The 21,691-nt window shown below is 44.3% G+C and overlaps 1 protein-coding gene across 9 annotated transcripts in view; it reads left to right on the top strand.

Moving 5' to 3' along the window:
• HDAC4 (histone deacetylase 4) overlaps positions 1–21,691 on the top strand; it is a 325,988-nt gene that overhangs the window by 220,583 nt on the left and 83,714 nt on the right. For 5 of the 9 annotated variants that reach the window (XM_075000713.1, XM_075000711.1, XM_075000712.1 and 2 more), the window contains exons 9-12: positions 6,146–6,258; positions 12,773–12,889; positions 12,976–13,174; positions 17,550–17,785. In XM_075000713.1, the coding sequence (XP_074856814.1) occupies positions 6,146–6,258; positions 12,773–12,889; positions 12,976–13,174; positions 17,550–17,785 (665 nt within the window). The remainder of the gene's footprint in view (positions 1–6,145; positions 6,259–12,772; positions 12,890–12,975; positions 13,175–17,549; positions 17,786–21,691) is intronic. The other 4 variants (XM_075000715.1, XM_075000714.1, XM_075000719.1 and 1 more) reach the window with 1 other exon arrangement.

The raw sequence follows: 21,691 nt of genomic DNA, 5'->3' as shown, positions 1-21,691 counted from the left end.
GTGTTCTCCTCATCAAGTACATTTGGTTTACAATTCAGGAGAAGCTTTTTCTAATCAGCAGCCTTCCAAACTCCACAACAGAGCTCAGAGACAAGCTTATTTCTTTCTTCCTCCTTCTAGCCTATTACAAAGATTCTGCAGACTAAATTAGTCTTTGTAACTCTTGTGCGACCTCATTGTTTTCACATGGTTATCTTGGTGACACCTATGCACACTCATGTTTTCTGGGTATCTAGAGATGTAACTAGCTGGAAGTGAGTTTGGGGGGAAAAAGGGGGGAGGGGGGAACCAGACCGACAGGAAAGATAGATTTCTACTGACACTCAAGTGTGTGGGCTATTTCTGCACTAATCGGAATGAGAAGAAAGAACGTTTTTGGTCATTGCAGTCAGTGGGTCACATGTTAGATAAATACAGAATATGTGTTGAGTTGAAAATGACATTTTCACTGCTTCTTTCCAGGGAAGAATTGTAATTTTAATCCATCAAGAATATCTCTGGATGAAATTAAAGCTTGAATGTATCACAAAGATAAATTGAGTGCCGCATGTTTTTTGGTTTTGTTTAGGTAATGCACTTGGAATCCAAGAAATCAAAGCTCTTGGCACATTATTTACAGAACTGCTTAGTTTTTTTATCCAATCAGTGTCCTTTTCTTAAACGCTTAGGTTTTCATTAAGCTCCATAATTGCCTACTGTGCAGAATGTTGAACGGTGGTAGTGAGACTTCAGGTTAGTTGGGTCGTCTTCACTCATAATGCTGCTTCTCTGTGCTCACTTAATTGGACAGAGGAAGACCAACCCTGGCAGCAGGAGGCAAGGCACAAGAAAGAATAGTAAGGCTGTTTTTATGTAAAATCACCTTTTCTTTCCAAAATGATGTTCTGTAGGTATGAAGGCCTGCTTCCCATTCCTGCATAGAGCAGTGTGCTATGAGGTGCTAGAGGCCTCTCAACCTCAGTGTAATTTTTATTTCAAAGCAGAAAGTGAGGTTGACTCCTTGCTCACCGGCCCAAAAAGTGTGCTGATTACTTAGTGTCCGCTTCTCTGTCACCTGTCTGATTATGGAAGCACCACATCCTTGTTCAGCATTTTAAACTGTCTTTTAATTTCTCCCCAAACTCTTACTGCCTACAGAGCTTTTCATTCAGTGTCATTGGTGAGCTAAACGAGCATGCATCTTGGTAATGTCATTGTTCCCATATCTTTGCAATGCAGTAGAAAGCACATTGCTATTCTGAACAAGTCTATGGAAGAAAATAATGCCTTTTTTGCTTATAGGTTACATTCATACAGGCCAGAATAGTGTTAGCTTCCAATATCAGGAATATAAGGTTTTGGGCAGGGGAAATAAGTTCTCCCATTTGTTCAGTGCACTCACTAGTCATGCTGAGTTGTATGCATACTCCAGTAAATCCTATGGTTGACTTCTCATTTTTAATGAGTTAATGGGAAACGTGACTTGACAATTCATAGTATCATTTGGTGGGTGTAGAGAAGATGTTTGCTGAATCTTAGAGATTTTTTTTTCATGACTGGGAGCTGTACAGTAAACCCTTGAAATAAGTGGCTTTAAGTTGTGCGTAACTCGCTTTTAATGCAAGCTAAGAGCCCCTTCTCCCTGCCTTTCCCCAACCGCGTGGCTGAGGAAAGGCAGGGAGAAGCAGCCAAGAAACTGACCAGCCCACCAGGTCAATCTATTTATTGCCTCTACTTCTCCCATAAAATACAAGGGCTAGTGCTCCACTCACCCCTAGTGCCAGAAGCTTGATGCAAATGAGCAGTCTCAAAAATTCAGATGACATATTTGAGCGGCTCATTTGCATATTCACAGCAGAAAACAAGCAGTGAAGACGTGGTTCTGCCAGCAAAACCCCCTTTTGTCAGCAGCCCTTTATCCCTGATTATCCCTGGAAACAATCAGGGCTAAAGGGCTGCTGACAAAAGGGGGTTTTGCTGGCAGAACCACATCTTCACTGCTTGTTTTCTGCTGTGAATATGCAAATGAGCAACCTTTTTGAATTTTCAAGACTTCACATTTATATCAAGCTGCCGACACTATGGTGAGTATAGCACCAGCCAAGCAGTCCTGTATGTCTTTAAGGTGCTACAGGGCTGTTTGTTTTGTGTAAAACTACAGACTAACACAGCTTCTCTTCTGAATTACTCCACTTACCAGATTAAGGGGCTTTCAGCATTTAAATGACTAAAACAAAAATAGCTTAATGTCACCAAAGTTGTAACAGTTGGCTCCATTTCCACTGAGACATCCCAATGCACAAGGCCATTCTATCGCAGCCACCAGAAAACTATACTGTGGTCTCATGTTTGGCATGGCTCTCAGTAGGCTGCAATTATTTCTGCTTTCGAAGTAGGCTTGGAAAGCTTAGGTTACTCTTGGTAAATGTTGATTTCACTATGCAGCCACAAACCGAAAAAGGTATTTCCAGTGGTGACAGTCAAAATTTACAGATAGGCAAAGTAAGAACAACACTTCTGGAGAACTTATTAGCATTTGATTTTCAGAGTAATTAATTTGAATATTGTGACATGTCACGCTGACAGTTTGTGTTTGATCTATTATACAATTTTAACTTTTTGAATCTCCATATCTGCTGTCATTTAATTGTAGTCTATTTCATGTCCCTTGACCCAGATTTTCTTCAACTCTGAAAATTTACATGACTAAACACCTAATAATGAACTATTGGTTTTGAATTATTTGTCAGAGTTATAAAAAATAGTAAATGGAATTCTGCCAAGCATGCATCTGAGGTGGTAATAAGAGGGACACTGAAAACTGTTTTATGTGCAAAATGACAGGGGCTCTTATGGGCCAGCTCTGTGCTCCAGAAGAGTTTTCTGATAGCTGTGAAATTGTGATCTGTAATGCTGCTCTGGAGCTGGGAAATGAAGCTTTGTAGTCTGTTAAAGCTTTGAGCTCACATTGGATGTCTCACTTACCCTGGCCTAGTGGGTGTGTTAAGAACATAGTGAAAATATACGTGAAGTTGTGAGCGTTCGATTGCTCGTATAATGAGGGTTTACAGCAATATAATTATGAAGTGAAGTTTTACTTTAACTACAAAATTCTTGGGTTTGTGTTGTTTTAATTCGTGCACTCTCTACCCTGGACCAGTGCGGGAAGGGGTTAGTGACCTGTTCTGGAAACAGGGACTTAAGCCTTTCCTCTTCTGCCATCCCTTGTCAGCAGTAACAAGCTGTATGTAATTCGGAAGGAGTAATGCTAAGTGGATGAAGAAGGCCTTCCCTAGATGCTTAGAGAGCTGGATGTCTAAGCCTGGTTCAAACTCTGCAAGTGAGATGGGGGAAGCGAAAACTCAGGTATAACCCAGTGAGTGGCTAGAACAACCCAGGGTTCCCTAGGACAAAGTCTCTGAGGCCCATTTCTTTGTGAGGGAAGGGAAGGCTTTGCTATGGACTAGCTGTGTTCTTCTGTCCTCCCCTGCCATGACCCTCCCACCCATCACAAACTCCCAGATCAAGTATCTTGGCAATATAGTGAACTCTCAATTTTATGGACCCAAATTTAGCAGACTTCAGGAACAATGGACGTCTCTCTGTTGTTTCTGAAGTCCAGTAGGGTCCATAAAATCATCCCCCTGTGTCTTCCCCTCCCAAATTGAGACCCTGCCGCAGCCTGGAGGAACCACCATCTTCTCTGCCAGAACTGCAATGCAGTCCTCTCACCAGGAGGGAGGACTGGGGCTGGGGGAGCCTGGTGGGGGTGGGTGGGCAGTAAACCCTCTCATTTCATGGGCTTTTGGGAGTAGCAGACACCCCTCCCTCCCATTCGTCTGTTAAATCAAGGGTTTACTGTAGTTTTGCTGATTTATTTTGTGCCGTGCTTGCCTCCATCCAGCACACCATTTCATGGCATACTTTGCCTTTTAGCCCAGCGTTGGCTAGTCAGTACTCGATTTATGTGACACCCGTGCATTGTTTACAAAGCTGGGTTCTCAAGAGACATTTGTTTTCCAGCTGAGACGTTCCTGAGTGTTACAATGACAAGTTGCTGATGCAATGCGTAAAGCCTCAACCTCGAAAAAGCATCTGTAATTTGCAATCAGTCAAAGAGAACTTGAGAAAGTGAAGCTCCCGGCATCCCTATCAGAAAATGGGCTTCATTTATTGTGCCACTTATAGTTCTACTCAGTGCATGTTTTGTAAAGCTAATGGCATTTTAAGAATGTGGAGTATTATTACATGGCTCTTACAACTCTGCTGAACTATGGAGGGAGACTGTTAACAGTGAGTTAGAAGATCTAAGACTAGATAGATCCCACTGTACATACAAATGTATGTACAAGCAACTCTAATCATGTGTTTCCTGTTTCCATCTGTCCATTTGTCTGGGCAAGGTTCTACCATGTTCTCCCCACTGCACTGCCTCAGGCCCCAGCCTCCCAATGGACACCCCTCCCCCCACACCGTGCCAGCCCCTCCCCTGGCCAAACCAGGGCACAGGCTCCCAATGGAGCTTCCTGCCCCCCTCCCCAGCCCCTTTCTTGGCCAGCGTGTGGCCTGGCCCAGTCCCCCCAGTGGAACACACACACGCCCTGCATCATGCCAGCCTCAGCCTCTCCCCCAGCCAACGCAGGGTGCGGCCCCCAATGGATCCTGCCACACTGGGCCAGCCCCTTCCCCACCCAGTGCAGGGCCCAGCCCCCCCCCAGAGCCCCCCGTGCACTGTGCCATACCCTTTTCCAGCCAGCGTGGGGCCCAGCCCAGTCCTCTCCAAGTGCCCCCACCGCCACACTGTACTAGTCCCACCCCTCCCCCCTCCTGTCCCAGTCCCCCCAACGGAGTCCCACCCCTCCCCTGCCCCAGCGCAGCTCCCAACGGTGCTCTTCCCTGGCCCACACAGGGCCCAGCCCATACACTTGTAATGTGTATTATAACACGTTTCTGTCTAGAACTTCCTTCCAGCCCAACTTCTGTTTGCAGGTGGGGCTGCACCCGGGCCTCTAGTGAAGTTGAAAATCTTGCAGCAAAAATGACTTTGTAGGGTCATTCATTCCAATAGCTTTCCAGTGTAATACCTGTGCAAGCTTTCATGAAATTATAAAGTTATCCAGCAAGTGCGGTAAGACAGTAAGCGTGAAGATCCTCAGAACAAGTCTTCTAAGATTGCTTTTTGGTTTGTCAGTTATCCTCCCATTTTTCTATTCTGGGGCAAATTCAGTGTACAGAGGCATCTACCACCAATCCAGAGACAAAAACGGCATACTTGAAAGTCAGACTTCACCCTCTGTCTGTTGCTTCCTCACTTGGAACAAAACAAGAAGCCTGCTCATTCTCTTTGGATTCCAGCCCTTTCCTAACACTTCCATGGTGGGACCAGAGAGGAACTCTGTAGCTCCGAGCTGCTCCTCCTCCTCCTTCCCGAGGCTCTGCCCCTTCCGGGGAGCCCAGAGCCAACCTGTCACCTGTACCAAAATTGGAGTGGCCTGCTGCAAAAATTGTCCACCCCTGCTCCAGCTATATACTGGACCAGGGCTCCAGATTGTCTATTCGGTAGATGACAGTGCCTGAGAGAAATAACTTTCTCAGAGAATTCTGAGCACCCTGTCAGCTCTTAAGTAATCACTAAGGGCTTGATTGCTCAATGTTCTTTGGTATGGGCTTTGTAAGAGTAAACATTGGTGCTGGTGTGAAATAGCTGTCAAAGGTCAGTAGTGATTGTATCTTACCATTTAAAAGAAGACTAAATTCAGATGCACAAGAAGAGTGCATAGGAAAATGTGAGGGCTCAGAAAGTTGCTTAATTGTGCAAGACTGAGCGCATGATTAAGATTAAAGGCTAAAGTGGTTTGAGGAAGGGCTTTTAAAACCTGTAGTATAACAGTTTGACAGACTGACTTGGTTTGTTTGTGCTTTCTAAAATGTTTATTATGTGTTTTAATCATTTAAAGTTATCAACACTGTACAAAAATCTTTGCAGAGAAAAGACACAAGTATGTAGACGTGCTGTTTGAAAGTACGTCTTTGTTGATGTGTCCACAGTACAAAAATGTTTTTTGTTACATTTGCAGGGTTTTTGTTTTCCCTGATAGCTGCCCCCAAATAACATTGCAGAGCTGGTTGGTACTGTTTCTAATAGTTGTTTTAAAATGTGTTTTAGACTCTGCATGCAACAGTGCTCCTGGATCTGGTCCCAGTTCACCAAACAACAGCTCTAATAACATAAGTGCTGAGAATGGAATCACAGGATCAGTCACAAGTATTCAAGCAGAGGTACAGAGCTGCTCTTTACCTTGGGTTTAACTTTTGCATTTCCAGTGAGCTTGTGGAAAGTTTTAAATACTTGCAAATAAGACGAATGTCAAATATATTCAAGGAAAGCTAACCCTTGACTTGTTGGGCTACTGTCCTCACCATTGAAGACTTCAATGTGCTGTGACTGTAACATGCTTAGTCTGAGTTTGCTCATAATTATCTTAAATGTCCCTCTGTAGCCATAAATGGATTGATAGATAAAAGAGAGAAATATTAAGAGGAAGTTCTTCACTCAAATATAATTAATAAATAATCCCATAAACTACAGGGTGCTTGCACCATCTTCTTAGGCATCCGGTGGTGGGTACTGTCAGGGGCAGGATGCTAGATGACAGCTGGGTCTGATCTAGTCTGGTAATTCCTGGGGTCCTATGATTGAATCTGTCACGATGTCTCTGTCATTTGTAACCTTCACATTTGTGAACATGGTGTGTCATGTTCCTGGCCCTGCCTCTCTGTTTGCATTGCAGGCCTTGTATTAGCTATTTCCCTTAAATATTATATAGGTTGGACCTCTGAAACCTGCCATTCTCTCATCCGGCAGCCTCCCTCATCAGGCAGGATGAGAGATGCTCCTAGACCAGAGGGTCAGGGAAGGAGGGCACCCACGCTGGCCACCTGCCAGACACGCAAGGGGCAGTGGGTTCAGGTCCAGAGGCAGCGTCCCCCAGCAGTCCTGCTGGAGGCTGTCACACTAGCATCCCCCCGGAGCCGCCCTCAGAGCTGTGGTCAGGGAGCCAGAAGCCCCCTGGCGTGGAGCAGAACTGGGGTCAGGGTGCCCACTGTGGCAGGCCAGCAGGGGTGGCCAGAGACCTGGGGTCGGGGGGAGTGGGGCAGTTCACCTCTGCATTCTGGCAAAGTTCCTTGTCTGGACCAATGAGGTCCCCGGGGTGCCAGACCAGGGAGGTGCAACCTGTACATGCATTTACATTCATAAACTTCTCCGGCAAAGCAGAAGTTTGGTTTAATCCTTCTGTTCTCCAGCTTGTAATTTAGGAGAGTGCAGGCTTCCTGAAGCATAAATCCAGGCAGTCTGAGCTTTCTAGGTTTGTACAGAGTTTGCTCTATTGGCTTTTCTAATGCAGTGTAACACATAATTTGTAAAACAGTCAATCAAAATCTGTCATGGACCTCAGTCATAACACAATCACTCATGCAGTGCAGCAGTGGTCACTTCACCTGACACACTACACCTGAAGTTCTGAAGAGATTTGCTGAGATTCTGGCTTTATAAAAGAAACAAAAGTTGTCGTTCATGTCCTTAGCAGCGCGTGTGCAGTAAGGGGGAGGGTAATTATAGCACTCACAATAACAACAGCTTTACTTAAGGTTGCACAGTGTATGCATTGCTGTGGCACAACTCTCTTTTCAGTTGCTCAGTTGGATCAGTGGGATTGCTCTAACATAAATGAGGGAGGGTTTGGTCTCCTCCCAAATGGAATTAAGCTGCCAATTCTGTTGATACGTGCAGCAGAATAGAATCCAGACGTCCTTCTCTGAGGTGTCATCTCCAGTAGCGAAAGTGAGGCTCACCAGTATCTGTCATTGAATCCCTGCTGGATTCAGGGCTCTGGCTAGTAGAGACTCACTCTTCGCTTGTGGACTGTGTGCAGCTCCTGGGAGTTAAACTGGACAATGAGTAGTCTCTACAGCCCGTCCTACTTTCCCTCAGTGTTCTGCTCTCATTGCGTCTGGGATTAGCACAAGCAACATGGTCAGTTGGGGACTGATGAGAGACCCGTAACCTCTGCTGCAGATATTCAGGGCTCCACAGAAAAGCTCGTAGTGTTCCAGGGTGGATTAATCTAAGTTAAGGCAATTTAAATCTCCCTGTCTCCCACCCTCACTCACTCACACTCTCTCTTTCTCTCTCAGTTTTGGAGTAAGCCCTGTTGAACTCCCTGGCACTTCTGGTTTTTGAGAAAACAAGTGCAGAACGGTGTTCCCTGAAAAAAGCTGAGTTATGCAAAATTAAAATAAGAATAGGTATTTGGCATCGCCCTTATAGTCTGTGACCAGCATGGTCCGAAATAAGGGACTTGTATGTAACATAAAATAAAAAAGACCTTCAGTGTCAACAGGCAACTCTAGATTTCTCTTGTTGCATCTTTCATCACTGTTTACTTGAATGATAGATTCTAAACCTAGTTAACTAGTTAAACAAGCCAGAAGAATTAGCTAAGCTAAATCTTTTTCTTCATAGCAACATCCAACACAGCAAACAGCTTGGAATTTACTTAAGTCACACTTACACTAAAAGGCATAGAGTCTTTAAGAATGATGCATTGCAAACTGCATTATTCAAATTATTAACCAGCCATAGCCACATCTTAATTCAAATCATTTTCTCACAATAAGTAGTTTTCCTTATGATGTTTCATCTTTACAACTAGGCACTGTGTCATCTGGTACTGCTTAGACTTGAAATGTTTTCCTTTTTTTGCCCAGGGAATGAATTTCTTCAAATATTCCCAGTTAGGGTCTCCTTTACTCCCAGAAGCCAGGATATTTTTTGTGGCAAAAGTGTGGGGGAATATAGGAAGCTGTGTGTGCAGTGAATAATCTCTTCTCCATTTTCTTTCCAGACCACTCCAGTATTCCTTTTTATACTGCCTCTGTCCTTTCTGATATATTTTCTCTATCTGTAAAGATAATGTCTTAACTAATTCCTCTGCCATGCTTGGCCAAGGTCCACTACCACATAAGCACAGAACAAACACAACCTTATCCAGCTTGGTTTTTTTGCAAATTATTTTTTTGTCTCCTGAGAAACAGAAACTGAAAGCTCAGAACTTTCAAGAAACAGCAGCTAGTAGTTAGGCTGGACAGACTAGAGCCATTAATTCATTTTTATGAGACTGAAGTGTCTGTGTAGCATGTTTGAAATGAGATGTAATTGTAACTGTTTTTAAATGAGAAATGTACTTTGTTTTTTAAAAAATCAAATATCCAATTTAAATCAAAACCTGATTTTTTTTTTTTTGTTTTTAAATTGATTTTTATCCACCCTTTACTGTTGCAATGGGCACAGCTTCCTCAGAATGAGTGATGAGGCAGGGCACATCCTATGCCTGTGGACATGCAGAGGCATTGTTTCTTTCCCTGCCCCTTTGACAGCTTTATTGCAGTGTAAGATTCATAAAAGCTGCCATAAAGGGTCAGCCCATGGTCCTTTTTGCCCAGTATCCTGTCTGACAGTGGCCTATACCAGAGCTTCAGGAGGAGTGTTAAAAACTGGGTAATTGTGATCTACCCTGTCTTATACTCTTGTCTGCAGCAGTCACAAGCTTAAGGTTGTGTTGAGTGTAGGGGTGCATCCCTGATCTTCTTGGGTAATAGCCATTAGTGGACCCATCTGTTATGTACATAAGCTATTTCTTTTTGATTTCATTGAATGACCTGTGGTTTATGTACTGTGTAAAAGGCAAATAACACTTTTTCCTATCTATTTTTTTCTACACCTTAGTGCACATGAATTAACACATTAATTTAAATTGAGATGCTATAATGTAGACTCCCAAAAGCAACCTATATGAAAAGTTAAACATTATTTTCCTCTGTAGCACTAAAAATGGCACCCATAGTTTTCTCTCCTGTTTCATGATTTTATGCAGGACAAGAATATAGTCGGTATATTATGCAATTGCAATGATATGTACTTTCAGCTCACTAGATCTTAGAGGCCACTGTCCGCAGGAAACCTCACAACCCACTAATGGGTGGCAAATAATTGTGATAACCTATTGCACTAATTCTGTTGCTGCTGACAGATCTTAAAGGGTTTATTTTGCTACTTAAATCTTCTCTCTCCTCAACGTTCACATCTGCCAAAAACTAATCATGTCCTTCATTACTCATTCTCTTCTATAATCGTATATTTCCAAATGGTAGCTGAGCCATTTCTCCAAAACTCTTCTGTATGCATTTGTCAGGGGCTAGCCAGGTGCAGTTAATTAAGACCGTATTTGAAATGCAGATATTTCCTTTCAAATGAAGTTTGCCGTATACATCAGGAAATAACATTACCGGATTACTGCTTGCTGCCATGTGTCTTTTAAAAGGTTAACATAATGCACACACTCCAATTTCTGTATTACCCCAAACGACAGAATGTCTCTGGTAAATCGGACACATTTCCACTTTGTATATTATAAATAATTAACAATTTCTGAGCAATCAGTCTTCTCCATTGTGATAGTTTCAAATTTACCTGAGTGTTTGGTTTTAAATGAGCAATGTGTGTTGTTCGTTGGTTGATGGGAGATTCACCTCTTGACTCATATCATATGGAAAAACTGGTCATTTTTATATTACTTGTATCAAAATACTTGCCTCAAATATAAAAAGCATGCAGCTCCATTCTATTCATAGTGGGTAAATAACATGGATTTTTAAAATACTGTTTTAAATGTAGCAATGTTTTTCCACCTATGCAAGGCTGTTTGGCATTTACTGACATTTTATTTAATATAAAGCTATAAAAAGTGCTGCCTGATTGGGCAGAAATTATGGATGCTGGCTTTGTGCTCTTCTCTGTTTTTCCACAGCATTTATGTGCAATTCATAGACTGTTTCAGTATGTTTAAGATGATGATAATGGAACTGTAACTTTGTGTGTGCAATTAGTTTCAAGCTGTTGTGTTTTTCCTTCAGTTGTGCTTAATACAAATAAACCCCTGAGACCGTTTGAGGCACAACATAATGGGGATTTGACTGTTTAAAGTGTAAATTGATGTAATTTTGTTACTTTTATAAGATCAGTACCCTGTAAAAGTCAGGAAAAGATTTCAGTACCTCACTTACGGTACAAACCTTATTTTCAGCATGTGGTGCAGTAACATTATGTTTACGCTTTAAAGCAAAGGTAGTGGAGAAACACTCCCAAAAAAAAATCTTTACAATTTTGTCTCCGTATTTGTGTGTGTGTAGCAATGGAAATATTTAACAGCTACAGAGAAATTAGTGATGACAAGACCTTTGTGACAGAAATGATTTTCCACGGGGTTTTAATAATGGCGATTGACAAAGATTGCAAACAGAAGACTTCAGAGATGGAAAGAACTTCACTTGGCAAATTGAACTTAGCTTGAGCATATGTGAGAATCAGATGACTTTACTAGAGTGTCATGTGAATTAATGGTAGGACAGTTAAGGGAACGAAAAACTGACAAATAGCCAAGTAAAACATTTTATTTAGAAATGCAGAGTCTTTGGCCGCAAAGATGGTGAATGCAGTCTTGTAAAGTTGTCATTGGTACTCTTGTCTATGATCCTTTCTCACAGAAATAAGTATCGTTACCATCTTCAACAATTCTACTTTCACTCTTCACTATATCAAAGGTTTTTCTTTTGGAGAACATTTTTATTATAGAAGACATGGCTAAGCATCTACTCTTCCCTTCCTCTGTGGATTACAACAGCAATCTTGCAAAGTTCAGTGTGAGTTTCTTCAATGGAGTTCAAGGATTTTTTTTTTTCATCTGCCAAAATTGGCCTAATCCTGTACCCATCAAAGTCGATTGCAAGTTCCCATTGACTTCTGTGCTACAGGATCAGACCGAATAGGAAGTAACAAGCTCTGAAAGTCCATAGATTAAAATGCCTTCATGGTCGTGTTGACATGTATCAATCTATAAGTGACATACTATTGGAGCCATCATATGCCCATTTTTTCTTAGTATCCAAGTTAAAAACTGTCCCTGCGTGAGAAATGTTATAGGAAATGCCTTTTTAAAATTTAGGTTAAACTCCTAGGTCTGAAAACTATATCCCTGTCATAGTTCAGTGCCATCAAAATAGTTATTTTTAATTAGTGTTTCAGACAACTTTCAATAACCACAGTTTTTTGCAATAAATGTTTTAGTCCATATTTGTAGACAATCACTGCTGTGAAGTTAAAAATGACTGTTACACTTAGCTGGCTATAACATAACCCTCCTAAGCCAATTTCACATTTCTCCCCGAGAGTCAAGAAATGGCCATGGAGGCTGTCTTGATAGAACTGATTTTTTTTTTCTCTACACAAAGGATGAAAGGAAACAGGACAGGGATGCACACATGATCACTATTCCCCTTTCAGGATGAGGTAGGGCTGTTTGTAGCAGGAGGGAAATGCCGTCCAAGTTTGTGGGAAGAAACCATAGCTGCATGGATTGCGCTTAGCCCATGCTGGGGATATGAATGTATCAGAGGCTAGTGTCACTACTCAGTTGGATTCCCACTGTCTTTATGGGAGGGTTATCCAGGCACAAATTAATTGCCTGTCTCATCAGCTTGGAATGAGAGCTCAGACTAGCCCTTGCATTCAGAATGTTTTGGTATCTGAAGTGATCTGCCTTTTATTTTTCTTTCTTCTCTTCCTTTTTCTCATGTGCTTTAAGCTTGAGGTGATTCACGAGTTGGGCAGATGGTGACTCTTGTCTAGTCTCTTTACGTTATCTGGTTGTCACGGTTTTCTTCATTCCATTTCCAGACCAGCCTGGCTCACAGACTAGTGAATCGTGAGGGCTCAGTAACCCAGCTTCCACTCTACACATCTCCTTCCCTGCCCAACATAACGTTAGGCTTGCCTGCAACTGCACCTGCCACTGTAAGTGATGTTTAGTATTGTCTTTGGGGTTGCAGCTGCATTAACCCATTCATAAGCTAAATGCTTTACCAGTTGTATATTTCCAGGGGGGATCAGGCCAGCAGGATGCTGAAAGACTTGCTATTCCAACCCTACAACAGCGGCTTTCCTTGTTTCCCGGCACTCACCTCACTCCTTATTTGAGCACTACAACGTTGGAAAGGGATGGGGGAACGTCACACAACTCTCTTCTGCAGCACATGGTGTTACTGGAACAACCAACTGCACAAACACCCTTAGTCACAGGTGAGCACACCAAAACTTGTGTGCAAAGGCTAAGATACGCAGCTCCTAATGGAGTGGTATAATCCATTTCAATGTATTTTGGTCAAGTTGGTCATGAAAAATAAAAGGGAGTGACGTTTACGTGGTTGGATTAGATGGTCTCCAGAAGTCTCTTCCAACCCTCATCTTCTGAGCCCATGAGTCTATGTATTGTTGCTGTGCTGGGGTCCTACAACACTGGAAAAGGTCTGTGATTGACCAAGTTACATGTCTTTAGGAGGTGGGAGGAAGCTAACATCATTAACTGTTTTTGTCAAGTTTACAGTAAAGTAGTTTGTAAAAATAATGGTAAATGGAAATCTGTCAGTATTGCAATAGTAGAATCTTAATGATTTTGATCAAAGGAACAGTGAGAAGGTATTTTTTGATTGGAAAAAAATATTTTTTAACAGTTTGCTGTGTTTACTATTGACAGTTACTACATCACTACTATATTTCTCAGAAAACCAGAAACAGGTGTTTTCATTCTAAAATTAATATTAAAAAGCATAGCCTGTCTAGTAGTAATGTTCCAGTTATAACTAAATCTGTTAAATTTCTCAGAAGAGTAAATAGACGTCAGTGTTCAGTTCCGATCATGTTTCTGGTCTATGCTTTCCAGCGCTGGGCTAAGGTGGAAAGATGCAAGAAAGATGAAAGAAACTTGATTTTGTATCTTGAGCAATGCTTAAATTTAAAAAGCAAAATCCCTATAGGTGCAGATCATCAAAATCTCAGTGATGCCTCAGGATTTGGCCTCTTCTGTGCAGTGCTCTGCAGTCTAATCCCCATAGCTGTGTGTCAGGGTAGTAAACCGGTACTTGTGAGGAAGCGGAGGCAAAGGTAGTGACCTTGTCCGGTGCTTCAGAGGGAATCAGTTTCATGAGATTTAATAGCATATGCTCATTTTGTTGAGCTTAAGGTACTTCTCTTTGATTGTCAACATCAGAACCCAGAAATCTAAGATAGAATATATTCTTGTGGCACTGGTATGTTGCTGATACTTTACCCATCCAGAACCAACAAGTGATTTCCTCTTTTGGCATTAATGCCATTTTATCCTGTTCCACGTATCCTAGATCCAGCCCTTTCTCTGTTTTCGGCAGTTCAGCAGGAGTGTTTTGGTTTAAGTACTTGGCAGCTTTTTCTCTGCAGATTGTTACAGTCCTTACGCTGTTGGAGGAAGCTGAGGCCTGTCCATTGACCAGCTTTCCAATCCTCTCATTTCCCCAGAATTGTGCAGGAGGTAGGGCATCACCTTTAAAGAGCAGGAGAACAGGGAGCCCTCTTGGTCTCTCCCTCCGGAGTTCCTATCCCTTAAGTATTTTTATGCCAATTGGCTCCAAGATGTGCAGGGATTTTTGTTCAGTTTTTCTGTGGTGCTGATATAGCTCTTTGGTACTGAGGGCCAGATTGCCCTTCAAAAATGACACATCCTCTTAGCCAGGAGCCAAGGGAGAAGAAAAACCTGTCCGGTGCTATACCAGAGCATAAGCAGACGATATTGTGCCTCTTTGGAATTGGCAGAAACGTTCCAATGTGTTGGACGGGTTTTCCTCTGAAGCTGTTGGATCTGCCCTCTTCCCCCACCCCAGCCATACTCCTCCCACCTCCAGGCAACAGGGGCACTAGGATTCCGTCTCAGCCTTTGTCCAAGGCAGCACCACAAGACCCAGGAAGCTAAAACTGAGTTGGGAAAAGGTTCCAAAGACTCTTTTAACATGGCTTCCAGGTGTGCTGCCTTGCCAATGCCTCTAGGACTATGAGTAGAATCCCTCTGAGTCATTAGGGGGATGACAATCTCTTCTCAGAAGCTTCAGCTAGGGCCAAAGTCAGCAGCCTGCTCAGTCTTGGTCACTGGCAGTAGAGAACCACAGTGCCTGTGAGATCTCAGGTGGGATTTACAGTTTTCTCTTTCCCTTATAAAGTTCTGCATGTCCTGCGACTTACCCCACTTGAGTGCCTCTATCCCCAGGCCATGCTGCTGTGGCTCTCAGCAGTATCACTGCTTAAGCCTGGATCCTCCTTGAGTTAAAAGACTGACTTTCAACCTTGTTTTCCATTTGCAGACCCCTAAAAGATTTTAAATGAAGATTTGGATCCACCTGGAAATCTTAGCCAGGGGACCACACATTGAAACCACTGATTTAAAAGACAAAGGGAATTAGCAGTAGGGCTTTCTCCAGTCAGGCCCTCTGCTGAGTCCAGGAGTGAAAGGTCTGAGAGGGAGAGGAGTGGAGAAGAGACCAGAGCAAGCAGTAAACACAGGCAAGAGGGAAGAATGGTCTAATGGTGTCCAGGCACTGTGCTAAGAGCATTCATTGTGCTCCTAGGAGCTGTGCTACATTTTCTGCGGCCAGTGCTCACTATTCAGTTTTCAAATGCAGCAGCATTTAAAATAAAACAAAACAAAGGCATTGGTCGTCTTGCATCTCAGGTTTTGTACATAAACTGCTTTTGAGGTAGCCTTTTACTAAGTAGATATTTATATTTAGATATTTTATAATATGAATGTGTGTGTATTTTCCCCTTCTCATAAGAAAATAGATGGGGGGGAAGGAAAGCTACTTACATCTTCCAGAAATGTTCTGTGTTGCGCAGAGACCACATGTGAAGGTTGCCACACAAAAAGGTGTCTGTTTCATGTAGGTGTATATGAATTCAGGGGATGATAAAGGAAATAACTTTCCGTGTTTCACCAGGCCAACCTGCCTCATAGTAACTCACCTTTTTTTCCTCCTAATGATAGTGACAATACTAGGTTTGTATAGTTCCAATATTCTTGAAATGCTTCAGGGGAATGATTTACCAATGGTAAGTCCTTAAGTAACAGAGTAGCAGGAAGCTGTCCAAAATGCTGACAAATTCCAAGATTTTTATATAACCTTAAATAATATTTACCAGGAAGTCCTGGCCTTAACTTCATCAATGCCGTTACTGCTAAATATTAGTTGCAACTAGAATTTATAAACATATATTTGAAACATCTTCCCAACCTCCTAAAATACACAGAGGTAAATCTTAAAAATTTGCCAGTTTCCATAGTTAACTGCATAATGTGAACTCAGTATTCTCTGCATTCCATGTTCCAAGTACACAAAATGGTGAAGTGACCATATTTATTTATCAATAGCAGAACTGGCCAGATTGACAGGCTGCCACTGTATTCAATGGCCGTGGAAAGTGCTGGGTTTACCGTGCTAGAAGTTGCCATCTCCAGGTTATTCTACAGAGTAGGTACAGCACAGCCATGGCAATGTAAGTGTGTAACCCTGATCTAGGGTGAGAGGGTAGTTCTGTCACCATGGTGCTTCTATCTCCAGTGTTTCTACTGAGTGCTCAAAACAGTGAGCGGATGTCAGTGACGATGTATTGTGATATTTCTTTCTCACTCATAGCTAGGCTTAAAACCCTGCCATTTCACACAGGTCAGCTGTCATTTTAATCCTGTAGATTGGAACCATCTGGGCTGCTGGCTGGGAGCGGCCTGAGTAGGTGTCTCCTGGCTGAAGTCTGCTTCTGGCACCCCAGCCGCTCCCTTCGCGCAATCCTCTGTTCCCCTCCTGCACCCCTACTCCATGTAACCCAAACCTTCTGCTACCCTGATCTTGGCCTCATAACCCCTCCCAGACCTCACACCCCAACATCCCACTCTCACAGCCCAAATCCCTGCAACCCCCTCCCAGACGCTATGGTCCTTACGCCGCTTCTCCAGGTCACAACCCCTTCCCTGACCCCCCTGCCCTGCCCTGCCCCAGATCACAACCCCCTCCTTCACTCAATCTCCCTTCCAAATCCCACACCCTCTCCTGAACCCCAGTCCCTTACCCCAAGCTCCCTTCTGTACCCAACCTTCATCCCAGACCCTGCACCTCCACCATTAATATCATAGAAGAGCGAGGCCCTTGACCACTTACCAAATTCTTAGTGGGTGCCCCTCAAACCCCGCCCACCCATAGATTTTACTGTGATCTAAGTCAAATGGTGATCTTCCAGATCTGAGGAAGTGGGTCTGCCCCACAAAAACTCATCACCTAGTAAATTATTCTGTTAGTCTTTAAAGTGCTACATGACTGCTTGTTTGTTTCCTTTCTCACTGTGAAGTCTCACGAGAAGCACGAAAATCAATACCCATATCAGAGGCGTATTTAAAACATTTTTATCTAATGGTAATAGAGTATTTTCTGTTCTTGCTTACTTTTTAAGGGATGATACTTCAGCTGCAAATGGCAAGGTAGTTGGTTTTAACAATATGTGTATTTTTGTCACCATCAGAGTTACTCAATAGCCATTTTTTCCCTTCCTTTCTTCTTCCTTTTTTTCTTCTCTGCTGTTTTTTCCTCCATATTATCTTCAGACTGGTATCTTTCAGGCTTGGGGGCACTGCCCCTCCATGCACAGTCTCTGGTTGGTGATCGGGTCTCCCCCTCAATACACAAACTCCGACAACACCGCCCCTTGGGGCGTACGCAGTCTGCTCCCCTTCCACAGAATGCCCAGGCCCTCCAGCAGTTAGTGATCCAGCAACAGCATCAGCAGTTCCTGGAGAAACACAAACAGCAGTTCCAGCAACAGCAACTTCACATTAACAAGGTAGGGTGCACTGATTGTAAATGCTCTCTTGCTCATGCAATTTTGATGCAGCCTTTAGCTAACATTCCTATTTAATGGTTTCTCTCACTGTCATAGGCATGGCTTATAACAGCATAATCAATTGGTCTTCATCCTTGCAACTCTTTCATCATGTGTGCTATCTGAGGCTGCATACAGTGATTGTTCATATCATCATCTAGGTGCTGGGAAAGAAAGTATAATCTGAGTGACTGGTTTTCCATTCATATGTACAAAACTCTTTTTGCTGCCATTCATTCACATCAGCATCTTCTCCAGATTTAGAGAGGAGAGCATACAATGCTGCCAAGAAATACATAGAGGAAGATGGACATATTGAATAAATATTTTGCTTGAAGGAGGGGAAAGTGTGTATTATAAAGGTGTGTGATAAACATAAAATAAGATTCTATTGTTAACAAGGTGAAAGTTAAGTGCGGACAGAGGTTTATACTCAAGAGGATGTTAAGTTTGCTCACCAGGATTGTCTTCTGAGTAGGAGGTCTGAGCCCTTGAATGGCAGCCAGGGACTCCTGAGCTCCAGTGCCATCCCCTGCTTATGGCATTGGGCACATCATTTATCTTCCCTGCCACCTTTTCCCCATCTGAAAATGGGGACTTATCCTAGGCCGAGGAGCTTTGTGCAGATTAATTAGTTAATATTTATAACATACTATGAAGACGGAAGGCTCACCTGGCAGGGAACTCCCCCAATTCACACCTTGCAAACTGCTCTTCTCTGCACAGCACAAGCTCAGGCACCCACCCAGGCAGCTGATCAAAACTGCCCTTCTCACTGCTTTGAGCCAGGCCTGACCAGCTAGCAGCTCTCTCTATAAGAAGGGAGCTCCCAGCGAACAGGGGGCAGCAGCTAACAGGGAAGGGAGTTTGCCTCTGGGAGTTCGCCAAGGGAGGAGCCCCGTGTTTGTTGTCCTTTTCAGGTATGGTGTTCCACCTGTGCCCTGCAAGGCAGCACTACCAGGAAAAGGAGCCTCCGAAGAAAAGAACTTGAAGAGCGATGGGGGAAGGTGGACCTGGGGGGCACTGAGAGCAGCTGGGGGGAGAGGGGCCAGTGCAGTGAGGAGGGCGGACATGGGAGCAGATGGGGGTAGTGGGTTGGGGACGGTCCTATGATGATGGTAGCTGGGGGGCGGGGGCGAAAGGTAGGGAGGAGGGTCCCGGGGATATGAGGTCATTGCTCCCCAGGGAGCTGTGGTGACAGGGAGGTATGAAGTAGTGGGATCCTTAACCACATTCTCCACACCCCACTGCCTTGTGGGTTATCCTGGGAAGGAGAGAGGCTAAGGGAGTGAACCCTGACAGAAAATCCGGAGTGGAGTCCGAAGGCAGTTCGGTGTCAACTTCTGGTACTGTCCCAGCAACTCCTGCAGCTGAGCTGGTACCAGACGTGGAGGTTATCCTCTCCTTTGGACTATATCAGTAAAGCCGAGAGGGGGACACTGGTGTCTGGGGAGCCCAGAGTCTCCATAATAAATGCCCAGGCTCGCGCCCGGAGAGGTACTACGGCATCGCTGAACAGCGTTGCGTCAACATGGGAGGCAACAGATACCGGTTATAAGCTCTTGCTCGATTGGCGTAGAGAACGAGTGCCAGGGGTTGCCTTCAACGGTGGGAGAGATCCTTGCATCTCACTGGACAGTCACCACCCGCCTCAAGCTGGGCAGCCCCCAGCCAATAGGGTACTGTCCCGCCACAGTTCACCTGCCTCGCTGGGTGCGTGAGGCTTAAGGTTCCTGAACCTGACAAGTGACTGAAATTTGGGCACCAGGCAAACCAATAAGAAAATCAACAAGAAATGAGAAACATCAACAATTCAAGCTTGCTTGCTGGAATGTGCGGACCATGCTGACCGGCTTGACTGAAGATCTTCAGGCCATCAGTGACACTCGCAAGACTGCTGTCATCAGCGAGGAACTGAAGAGGCTCAGAGTTGATATCGCTGCACTGCAAGAGATGCGACTTGCAGATTCGGGATCTCTAAAGGAAAAGGACTACACCTTTTTCTGGCAGGGTAAAGCCCAAGAAGAACCCGGAGAGCATGGTGTTGGCTTTGCTGTCAGAAACACCCTTCTACAAATGGTGCAATTAGTCATGGGCGGATCAGAAAGCCTTCCTCGGATCACACTTCAAACTTGCACCGGTCCTGTCCATCTGATCAGCTCTTATGCTCCAACCCTGTACGCCACACCAGAAGTAAAAGACAAGTTCTACAACGTGCTTAGCGCTGCTGTAGCGCAAATACCTGCTCATGAGCAACTGTACATCTTGTGTGACTTCAGTGCAAGAGTTGGAGCTGATTGGGCCTCATGGCCTTCCTGCTTAGGACATTTCGGTGTGGGAAAAATGAATGACAATGGACAGCATCTCCTTGAACTGTGCACGTACCACAATCTGTGCATCACAAACACATTCTTCCGAATGAAGCCACAGCACAGAGTGTCATGGAGACACCCACGCTTGAAGCACTGGCATCAACTAGATGTGGTCATCGCTAGGCGTAATAACCTCAAAAACGTCCTTCTGACACGCAGCTATCATAGTGCTGACTGTGATACAGATCACTCGCTAGTTTGCTCCAAGCTCAAGCTGAGACCCAAGAAGCTGTGCCGCTCTAAACCTGCTGGAAGGCCCCGCATTGACGCCAGAAAGACGGCAAACTCGGAGAAAGCTGAAGAGTTCAGAGAGACCCTCCAGGAAAATCTGCGCAGAGGCCCTGGGGGTGCCAATGCGACATCCAAATGGCAACATCTGAGGGATACAGTTTACAACACGGCCTTGTCTGTGTTTGGAAGAAGAGCTAGAAACACGAACGACTGGTTCAAAGCTAACTCTGATGAGATGATTCCAGTCATTGAAAAGAAGCGCGCTGCACTCCTGGAGTACAAACGCTCACCGAGCCAGAGTACCCAGCAAGCGCTTAGAGAGGCCAGAAGAACAGTACAGCAGACAGCCAGGCGCTGTGCCAACAACCATTGGCTCCAGCTATGCAGCAGCATCCAGACCTGTGCCGACTTTGGTAATCTCAGAGGAATGTACGAGGGTATGAAGAAGGCATTAGGACCCACCCAGAACAAGATGGCACCTCTGAAATCCAAATCTGGTGAAGTCATCGCTGACAAAGCCAAACAGATGGAGCGCTGGGTTGAGCACTACTCCGAGCTGTACTCACGCGAGAACGTTGTGGTTGACGCAGCCCTCAATGCCCTCGAGCTCCTACCAGTAATGGACGAACTGGATCAAGAACCAACTGTGGATGAACTGAAGAGAGCCATCAACAGCATTGCAGCAGGAAAGGCCCCTGGTCAGGATGGTATACCACCAGAGGTAATCAAATGTGCCACGGACACACTCCTGGAACCCCTACATGAGCTACAGTGCCTGTGCTGGAAAGAGGGCGAGGTTCCACAGGATATGCGCGATGCTAACATTGTAACGTTGTATAAGAACAAAGGAGACAGAAGTGACTGCAACAACTACTGTGGAATCTCCCTCCTAAGTGTCACTGGTAAACTGTTCGCTTGCGTCATCCTTGGCAGACTCCAGAAGATTGCTGAGAGGGTGTACCCCAAATCGCAGTGCGGATTCCGCGCAGAGAGGTCTACCGTTGACATGGTCTTCTCTCTAAGGCAGCTGCAGGAGAAGTGCAGGGAGCAGAGAAAGCCACTCTACATAGCCTTCATCGACTTGACCAAGGCTTTTGACTTGGTCAGCAGGGATGGTCTGTTCACACTGCTCCACAAGATAGACTGTCCTCCACGGTTACTCACGATGATCCAGTCATTCCACGAAGACATGAGAGGAACCATCCAATATGACGGCGCATTATCGGATGCTTTCAGAATCAGGAGCGGTGTCAAACAAGGATGC

The sequence above is a fragment of the Carettochelys insculpta genome, chromosome 8, assembly GCF_033958435.1.
Source record: "Carettochelys insculpta isolate YL-2023 chromosome 8, ASM3395843v1, whole genome shotgun sequence".
Taxonomy (NCBI): Eukaryota; Metazoa; Chordata; order Testudines; family Carettochelyidae; genus Carettochelys; species Carettochelys insculpta.
Note: the sequence above shows the minus strand (reverse complement) of the source record. Positions and strands in the feature narration are given on the sequence as shown.